The sequence below is a fragment of the Epinephelus lanceolatus genome, chromosome 23, assembly GCF_041903045.1.
Source record: "Epinephelus lanceolatus isolate andai-2023 chromosome 23, ASM4190304v1, whole genome shotgun sequence".
NCBI lineage: Eukaryota > Metazoa > Chordata > Actinopteri > Perciformes > Serranidae > Epinephelus > Epinephelus lanceolatus.
The window spans coordinates 27,733,401-27,743,384 of record NC_135756.1 but is presented as its reverse complement, the minus strand read 5'-3'; the positions used below and the strand labels follow the sequence as shown (position 1 = coordinate 27,743,384).

The window sequence follows — 9,984 nt, the reverse complement described above, 5'->3', positions numbered from 1 at the left end:
TGTTGGAGGACAGCTTTTCAACATTACTCCTCTGCTTTGTTGCAGTTCTGCAGCAAAAGGGGGAAGTTGGATATTACACCAGATCCTGTATGTTGAATAATGTTTCTATTCCTGCTTTAAAGCTGCCGATGACAATACGCTATGACAACATGGATAGTGAAATTGAGAAAATGCCCACACAGACCACCAAGCAGAACCAAGAACATGGTTTCAAAGTAAAATAAGATCCACATCAATCCAGCAGAGACAATCTCATGTTTACAGATTTATTATAACTCAAGCCGTTCTTTTACCCATTCACACATTAAAACCTTGCAGGCATCACAGACTCATGCATGCTGGCAAAATTAGCAATCATAATGTAAGTACCAACGGAAAAAAAAGACAAAGATGTGTGTTCACACTGCTTGTGTCTGAATCACCAGACGGGGATGCAGCTCTGCAGCATCATGCTGTAAATGCTCCAGGAGAAGGGAGAGGATCGTTGAGAGGATCTGTAGGGTGAGAGATGACGTGGTGTGTGGCAATAGACTGTACACAGTAGTGGCAGCAGCAGGGAGGAGGTGTGGGGGGGAGGGGTGTCACCACAGGCTCTCTAACTCTTCCGTAAGCTGCCTTCGGCGCTGGTCAGCAATGGCGACAGTGATGTGCTCTCTGATGCGTCCTCTCTCTTCAGAACCAGGAAAGCCTCCCGACTGATTCCCAGTAGCTCTCGGAGTCCAGTGTTCTCCAGCTAGAATACAGAAACAGGAATGTACAGCCATACATTCAGATGAAATACTGCTACTACTACAGTACTATCACTACAAATGTGTACCTGGCTTTTCATGGAATGCTAAATCAGGAACATTTGCATGTTGGTGGCTTCAAATCAGTCACATCACCACATACACCATCCAAATTACGCACTAATAATGTTACACGCACAGTACATCTATGGTCTGGTTTAAGTTGATGGTGACGGCACGATTTCCATACATGCTGATCTTACTACTGTATATCTGGAATGAAGGGGCCTCTGTGATTTTAATCTGTGCTGCCTGTTGATGGTTTTGGTCACACATTGCTCACAATTTCATGTTCTCTCAGTTAGCTTTCTTACTGCTACTAAAGCTGCCAACTTTCTCTGGACTTCCATGTGTCAAGTTAGCTGGCCAGAACCAACATATGTCGGTCAAAAAAGGAGCTGCTTAGGATTTTCTATCAATTTCAGTGCCTAGTACTTCCAGCATAATTTTATTTGGACAACCTTTGGAAGTGTGTGTGGAACAAAGTAGGACATTTTCTTTTACCTCTAGCTGTTTAATCCTCTCCTCGTCTTCACATATTCGTCCCTCGTCCACCTCTATGGCCTTCCTCATCACAGAGGCCATCTCGTTGATCTTGTCTATGTGTGCTTGCATTTCCTACAAAAGATGAAAAACAAAAATAGAAATAAAAGGCAGTAGAGTTGGGAAAGCGCGTACATACATAACAAAAATATTTAAAAATAGTTTACAATCGACTGAGGTAAAAAAATGTACATGTATACCTAATATTCCCAAAATTACCAGGCAACTGAAGTAACAAGTGAGCCTCACTGACCGTGGTGTGCTGCTCCTTCAGCTGGGTCACGATAGCAGGGTCGTCCCTCTTGCTGGCCATGAGGAGCCTGAACACTTGTTCCCTGTATTTGGTCATGATGAGCTCTAACGCAGACTGGTGTTCCTCTAACGATGTCCGTAGCTCTGCAGGGAGAGTGAACACAGAGAACAATGCTGCAGAAAACCTCTACAAGAACATCTGTCAGCTTCATGTTACCTTGCTGTGATTAACAACCAAACCTCCATGTGGTTGTGACCAACAGGAGTCCACTCCAAAAACTGCATGATTAATTAAAAAAAGTATCTATTTTCTTCGTCATGTTTTCCTACAAACGGACCACAAAGCAGCCATCCCATAATAAGAGTAACAAATTAACTGCCTACCTTTATTTTCCTGCTGGAGTTCTCTGATCTGACGGTTTTCCTGTTGGATTCCCAGGACCAGACTAGAACGAGGACGATGTCGGGCTACTTGGTTTAATGAGTCAATCTCTTCCTGGTACTGCCAACAAAAAAACATCTCTCTCCATGTATTGAAGCATCTATAAACAGAACATTCATATTTAAGTGGCAGCATCATATTGTGACACCATACCTGTTGCATGGCCTCCACTCGCTTGTTGAGTGATGTTGTCTGTTCAATTAACATCTCTGCAGCGTTGTCATGGTTACGAAGCCTCTCCACTAAAGATTTGGCATCTGCCAGGACCTTCTCTAAGGTACAGTTCATGCCTGAGGAAATATAAGTCATAATTACAAGGGAACTATGAAGATTTAATGACTACAGCATTGTAATTTTGATAGAGAAGAGTAGATTCCTCAATTTATAATTAGACAATGTTGAAATTTAGTAGAGTTGTTTCGATACCAATAACAGCTTTGGACATGCCTCTGGTACTGCCTAAAAAGCTGGACTGGATTGCTGCACCAGTCTGATACCATGGAATTTATTATAAACTTCAATGAAGTTGATGATGAGAGATTAAAGTACTCTATTTACTACTTTTAAAATATCTCCGGAACTCTATGGTCGAGAAACTTACTTTAACTGGCCTCTACTTTGTCTTTTGTTATTTAGCTTCTAGAATGGGTATGGATCAGTACACTGTATCAGCCTCTATGCAAGTTAAGGTATCAGAATTGATATCGGGAAAGAAAAAATGGTATTGGAGCATCTCTACAATTTAGAGATGGGAGATATTTCAGTGTAATAAATACCAGGTAAGCCTATGATAAGTAATCAATAAAATCTTAAACTGTGTTGTAAAAGCTGGGCTAATGACAGTGAATGCCTCTACCTGATGACTGGTTCAAAGTTCTTGCAAGTAAATGGGCCATATCACGTAAGGGAAACATTAACTTGAATGTAATACAATATAATATAACATAATATCAGTCTTAATTGATCTTCAGAGGGTAAACTCAGATGTTGCGACAGCACAAATACATAAATAAGTAGAAATACAGAGGTAAAAAATAAGAATAAGAATGAATAAACCAGGAGGTACAGTACAGGCCAAAAGTTTGGACACACCTTCTCATTCAATGCGTTTTCTTTATTTTCATGACTATTTACATTGTAGATTCTCACTGAAGGCATCAAAACTATGAATGAACACATGTGGAGTTATGTACTTAACAAAAAAAGGTGAAATAACTGAAAACATGTTTTATATTCTAGTTTCTTCAAAATAGCCACCCTTTGCTCTGATTACTGCTTTGCACACTCTTGGCATTCTCTCCATGAGCTTCAAGAGGTAGTCACCTGAAATGGTTTTCCAACAGTCTTGAAGGAGTTCCCAGAGGTGTTTAGCACTTGTTGGCCCCTTTGCCTTCACCCTGCGGTCCAGCTCACCCCAAACCATCTCGATTGGGTTCAGGTCCGGTGACTGTGGAGGCCAGGTCATCTGCCGCAGCACTCCATCACTCTCCTTCTTGGTCAAATAGCCCTTACACAGCCTGGAGGTGTGTTTGGGGTCATTGTCCTGTTGAAAAATAAATGATGGTCCAACTAAAGGCAAACCGGATGGGATGGCATGTCGCTGCAGGATGCTGTGGTAGCCATGCTGGTTCAGTGTGCCTTCAATTTTGAATAAATCCCCAACAGTGTCACCAGCAAAACACCCCCACACCATCACACCTCCTCCTCCATGCTTCACAGTGGGAACCAGGCATGTGGAATCCATCCGTTCACCTTTTCTGCGTCTCACAAAGACACGGCGGTTGGAACCAAAGATCTCAAATTTGGACTCATCAGACCAAAGCACAGATTTCCACTGGTCTAATGTCCATTCCTTGTGTTTCTTGGCCCAAACAAATCTCTTCTGCTTGTTGCCTCTCCTTAGCAGTGGTTTCCTAGCAGCTATTTGACCATGAAGGCCTGATTGGCGCAGTCTCCTCTTAACAGTTGTTCTAGAGATGGGTCTGCTGCTAGAACTCTGTGTGGCATTCATCTGGTCTCTGATCTGAGCTGCTGTTAACTTGCGATTTCTGAGGCTGGTGACTCGGATGAACTTATCCTCAGAAGCAGAGGTGACTCTTGGTCTTCCTTTCCTGGGTCGGTCCTCATGTGTGCCAGTTTTCGTTGTAGCGCTTGATGGTTTTTGCGACTCCACTTGGGGACACATTTAAAGTTTTTGCAATTTTCCGGACTGACTGACCTTCATTTCTTAAAGTAATGATGGCCACTCCTTTTTCTTTAGTTAGCTGATTGGTTCTTGCCATAATATGAATTTTAACAGTTGTCCAATAGGGCTGTCGGCTGTGTATTAACCTGACTTCTGCACAACACAACTGATGGTCCCAACCCCATTGATAAAGCAAGAAATTCCACTAATTAACCCTGATAAGGCACACCTGTGAAGTGGAAACCATTTCAGGTGACTACCTCTTGAAGTTCATCGAGAGGATGCCAAGAGTGTGCAAAGCAGTAATCGGAGCAAAGGGTGGCTATTTTGAAGAAACTAGAATATAAAACATGTTTTCAGTTATTTCACCTTTTTTTGTTAAGTACATAACTCCACATGTGTTCATTCATAGTTTTGATGCCTTCAGTGAGAATCTACAATGTAAATAGTCATGAAAATAAAGAAAACGCATTGAATGAGAAGGTGTGTCCAAACTTTTGGCCTGTACTGTATACAGAACTAGCATAAGAGTATAAGTAAAAAATGACAGACAGATGAAAGACAAAGTTATGAGTTAAGGTGACACCATATGAATAATGGCAGCGAGTCTACACCATACACTAGAATAATATATACTGTGATTAAGTAATCATACTTAGTGTGTTGTCTATATCAATATAGCAAAAATAGAATTAAAATACAGCATATGATGAGTAAGATAGTATTAACTCTATAGCATGATATAGGACAGTTTTGTATTGTTTGAGGTATAACATACAGGCTAATATAAGGTAATAATAATGATAACAATATTAAACATAATAACATTGTACAGTATCATATACTGATACTAGTATAGTATAGCATAATATAGTATAACATTTAAACAGGATATCAGATATAATATGGTGTGGTATGGTACTGTACAGTAATATAAATATATTGTGAAATTTGAATATCACTTGCCAAGCCCTCATTATTGCCTTTTACAAGTCTGTACTTTGCATTTTTATCAGATTATTATCTGGGGCAATAAATTGGGCCAGATAAAGCAAATTATGTCTTCTCAACCTATTCATGACATCATTTGTACCTCCCCACCTCAGGTGAGGGGTCATACTAACAAAAACTGATGCTCCCCATGTGTAACTACATTAAGTAAATAAAACTAACATTAACTGCACAAGACACCGACTACAATAAAATAAAAGACATAAAATATAAAGCACCATGAATTTAGCTCGTTGCTAACCCTGCCTTTCTTCTTCTCGTCCCACCTTGGATGACAGCTGCTGTGTCAGCTAATTAGCTCAAGCTAACATTACCATGTTGTAAGTGACAAATTTAGTTACTGGTGCGCCACATTTATCTTAGCTGTAGTTAATGCGGAATCAGGCACGCACACTATTTTTCTGCTTCAGTTAACGTTAACTGACTAGGAATAACATATTATCAGCAGCACAACTAATAGTCCTTGCTAACTTATTAGCTGACTTGCTACCCACACAAACTGTCATGCATTTAGGGCTCATATTACAAACATTTTCTAACTGGTAGACTTGCATTTAAAATAGTTCTTCCTAACTAAAGTTAGAAAATTGATTAAAGAAGAAAATATCTTACCTGGAGAGCTCACAGTGCAAGACATTTGTGTTTAGCTAGTCTGTTACTTCCTGTTGATGTTTAGTAGCTAATATTAGCTACAGGCTAACATTAGTCTCCATCCAGGAGCAACAAGTAGAGGTTCTGGTGCAGCACTATTACGTTTTAAAACACACGGAGATGTCAGTAGACACGAACTGTTAACTTAATTTAAACAAACGTTTGCTGTAAAGTTAGCCTTGAGATGACTTAAGTGGCTACAGCTAACCTATACGATAATGTGCTAACCAAAGCTTCCAAATAACGTCCACATCTCGCGATATGTTTTAATGTCAGAAAATTCTCGCGACAATGCAGCGGGATTTTATTATAATACAGAAAAGATGGCGGACAGGCTAACTCAACTTCAAGACGCTGTCAATTCGGTAAGGCAATTTAGGAGTTTTTAGACGACAAAAAAGTGACAAATCACTGTATTTTGACTGGTTATACAACGTAAAGGTGGTTGCTAAGCAGTACCCCTTTTTTTCAGTTATTTGTCAACCTAGCTATATCACTGTGTAGCTAACGACCAGGGGCCTGAAACGTTACTATGAACAAGTCTAGCTTAATGTTAAATTTCACACAGAAACATTTGCTACAGTATTGTAGAGATAACACATTAGAACCTCAAAGTAACTCATATTTATTATTAAGTCTAGGTACTAAGAATGCTGAGTCGCAAACGAGTGGCTGACTGACAGCTTTCATATCTCCCTGCTTGAAAGAAAGTGTAATCCAATCGATGTTGTTTTGTATGTCCAGCTTGCAGATCAGTTTTGCAATGCAATCGGCGTCCTGCAACAATGTGCGCCTCCTGCCTCCTTCAGTAACATCCAAACAGCTATCAACAGAGATCAGCCAGCAAACCCAACCGAAGGTAATCTATGTCTTTGTTACTTTACTTTTGTTGCTCCTTTGTTTACTCCTCTCCTACTGATCTCGTCTCTCATCACTCCCTGGTTTACATTATTGATGTGCCAATCCATTAATGATCATATTAATTAACACATTGATCGTGTGTTGCCAGATGTGACTAATCCACAACACATAACAAACTGTTACTGACCAGTCACTGACACCATTTGCAACACATTTTTATTCCACACTGTCTTCTTCCTACATATATCTCTCTCTCCTCAATGTTACCAGTCTTATCAGTTTGCTAATGACTTACAGGATGGAGAAACATGATTTGTTCAACATGAGGATGACATTGACATTTTTTTAATCTCTTCAGAGTATGCCCAGCTGTTTGCAGCCCTGATCGCCAGAACAGCCAAAGATGTGGATGTATTAATAGACTCTCTGCCCAGTGAGGAGTCCACAGCAGCTCTGCAGGTTGGCGCCTTCATAAGCACTTGCTGACATGCAGATTCCATGATAAACAAATCCAAAATCCCACTTAGTACTTCTAGCTACTGGTCAGCAGAGGGAGCCAGGTGAATGCTTGTACAGCTGCTGTCTACACTGACAGCTCAAGACTCTGACAAAGAAAATGATGTCTGCTTATGGTATAAAACAAATAACCAAATGATTGCAGTCAGTTTTCAGGCCACTCCTCTGGTTATTAACCGTGAGAAGCCTAGATGCTGCTAATAAACTCTTGAATAAACATTTTTTAATTTTTGACACATGCACACTCGTTTATCAGTTACGTACTACATATAGTTTGAGGTTTGGTCATTTAAAGAGACTCAGATCAGTGCACATACTGAAAATGTACTGCATTTACCTTTGAAATTCAGATCCAACATTTCTTACCTTTTTCAGGGTCAGTGAGTTTTTATGAATGGCTTTTTAAGTAAATTCATTATCTTCTCATAAGTGGAAATAGAGAGGAAGGGTTGCTGCTATTTCTGTGTTGATTGCGTTGCTGATACTGGAACGATATTTTTGATGAAACTCTTGATTTCTTGAACTCTTGAACTCAATGATAGTTAGACCAAGTTAGACCAACTAGAGTCTTCAGCAGCTAAAATACACAGACTCTAAGTGAGTAATAGGAACAATCATTTTTGAAACTGGTCCAGTAATGAGTGGGAGGTCTGCAGCTGGCAGCAGCAAACCAGGCTGCAGTGTAACCAGTTGGGTAGTTATGCACTGTCAATTTATGTCCACTAAACATGCCTGCTTTTGCCACTGACAGGCACAGATTATTATTCTAAGTGTCTGACAACATTAGAAAATGATCCGTACAGAGACTGACCTTTTGTTAAAGAGTAGGAAAACCCTTTGTTTAACCAGAAACAGCCCTAAAATTGCTATTGCCAGAGTCACCAGACTACATTTAAATATACAACAATTTTAGCGTGTGCACAGCCAGTATATTTTCATATGTAACTGAATGAATTAAAGGTTTATTTCAACCAAACCAGAGTCAGTGATTGTTGGAACAAAGTTTTATAAAGTTTTAGCTAAACAGAATTTCGCAATCATTTATTTTATGATCTATGTTTGTGCTCTTCCTAATGTGACATGTCAAAATGTTTAAATGTCTTACGGCCTATAAGATTTTAATGCCATAATTCAACAGCCTTACAACCATGAAACTGTAATATCTCATCCTCTTTAATGGAGACATTATAAATTCACAATTTTTGTTCAAACCAATAACTAACATGTAAAGCCAATGTAGATCTAATGGTTTTGCAATATACCTTGACAGGGTATGTATTGGTTTGGCCAATGTAAAAGACAATGACTTGTGCCTGGGGCTGTCACGTATCTGGCCCTACAGTTTCATTTTCATGTTCTGAAATGAGATACTGCCTCTAAAACATTTTTAGGAGGCTTTTTTTCTTCTTTGGGTTAACCATCCTTTAAGCCAGTTATGTTTTCTTGTTTATCCATGTATCCTTACATTGAATCTGATTGGCTGTGACCTCTTGTCAGGCGGCCAGTCTGCGGCAGCTGGAGGAGGAGAACCATGAGGCAGCAGCCCGTCTGGAGGAGGTGGTTTACCGCGGGGATATGCTGCTGGAGAAGATCCAGAGCGCGCTGGCTGACATTGCTCAGTCTCAACTCCGCACCCGCAACGGAGCACCGAGCCAGCCCTCACCAGCCGAATCCTGACCCACAATGGACATAATGCAGCTCTGGACAATTTTCAGTCATGTCCCACTCATGTTGACCTTTTAGTTTTGCTCTCAGACATCAGCTGGAAGCCTCAAAGCATCAGAAGGTGCTGAATATGTTTGTAAAGGAAATGTGAGGTGCCATACAATCAATGAAACATCAGCTGGAGTGTTACTGTCACACAGCAGCCGCTGGTCTCAAGGCAGAGACACTGAAAAATGTGTGAAACACTAGATGGCGGCTGAAGATGTCATCACACACACACTGTTTTCTACACTGAGCTTTTTGCTGATACAAAAAGCTTTTGAGAAATACAACTGTGGGGTCAAAACGACTCTGGTCTGAATGTGTGAGGGGTCACCCTGTTATGATTTTTTATGTCTGTGTTGTATGTTGATACATCGTTTTTTGTAGATATGTCTGAATAAAATTGTTTAAATTCTCATTTTTGGAGTGTCTTTACTGAAAAACCTCAACACTCTTCAGACAAGTAAACAAACCCACTCAACTCACTGTAACTCTGATATCTTTCTCTGTTGAAATAAAGCTTGAACAAACACACTGGAGACTTCATTTGTTTAAACTATTTGTATCTTTATTGATGGATTTCCTGGAAGATTTGAGCTTGGAGGTGAAATTAGTAGGTATTTCAAAATTATTAAACCTTATAAATTGAACCATGTGTTAGATTTATAGGGCTTTAGCAATCAGTGTTTCTCCTAAGCTGTTTGGCACATCACAGACGGCGCTCTCACCCAGCCCCTGCTAATGTGTCTTTGTACTGTCTTTTTTCTGATCCAGATATTGAGGGTTATTTATTTATTTATTATTTTGACTGCAAGCAAGTTATCCAGAGGTCTCTACCTAACAAACAGACACGGTAATTTAAATGGGAAAAAACAGTATTAGAGCAGTTTCACGTTCAATTAAAGCTGCAAGCGGCGTTTATCGGGGTCCAAGCAGATTTGAATGTTTGGTGTCTTTTTTTTAACTGACAAAAAGCAAAATATTTGATGTTACGTTCAGTGAAAATGTGTATTTCTTGACTACATTTG

The 9,984-nt window shown here is 39.8% G+C and overlaps 2 protein-coding genes across 2 annotated transcripts; one reads left to right on the top strand and one right to left on the bottom strand.

Annotated features, from left to right (window-relative positions):
- Nucleotides 1-252: 252 nt before the first annotated feature.
- On the bottom strand, nt 253-6,093 carry fgfr1op2 (FGFR1 oncogene partner 2). Its single transcript, XM_033614450.2, has 6 exons — nt 5,834-6,093; nt 2,179-2,315; nt 1,968-2,085; nt 1,585-1,727; nt 1,293-1,406; nt 253-733 (listed from the first exon to the last, which is right to left on the bottom strand). The coding sequence occupies exons 1-6, from the start codon at nt 5,856-5,858 to the stop codon at nt 596-598; spliced, it is 675 nt and encodes a 224-aa protein (XP_033470341.1). The 5' UTR covers nt 5,859-6,093; the 3' UTR covers nt 253-595.
- A 20-nt stretch (nt 6,094-6,113) lies between these two features.
- med21 (mediator complex subunit 21) lies at nt 6,114-9,374 on the top strand. Its single transcript, XM_033614510.2, has 4 exons — nt 6,114-6,237; nt 6,617-6,731; nt 7,092-7,192; nt 8,747-9,374. Exons 1-4 carry the CDS (start codon nt 6,142-6,144, stop codon nt 8,924-8,926), a joined length of 492 nt encoding a protein of 163 aa, XP_033470401.2. The 5' UTR covers nt 6,114-6,141; the 3' UTR covers nt 8,927-9,374.
- The last annotated feature ends 610 nt before the right edge of the window (nt 9,375-9,984 follow it).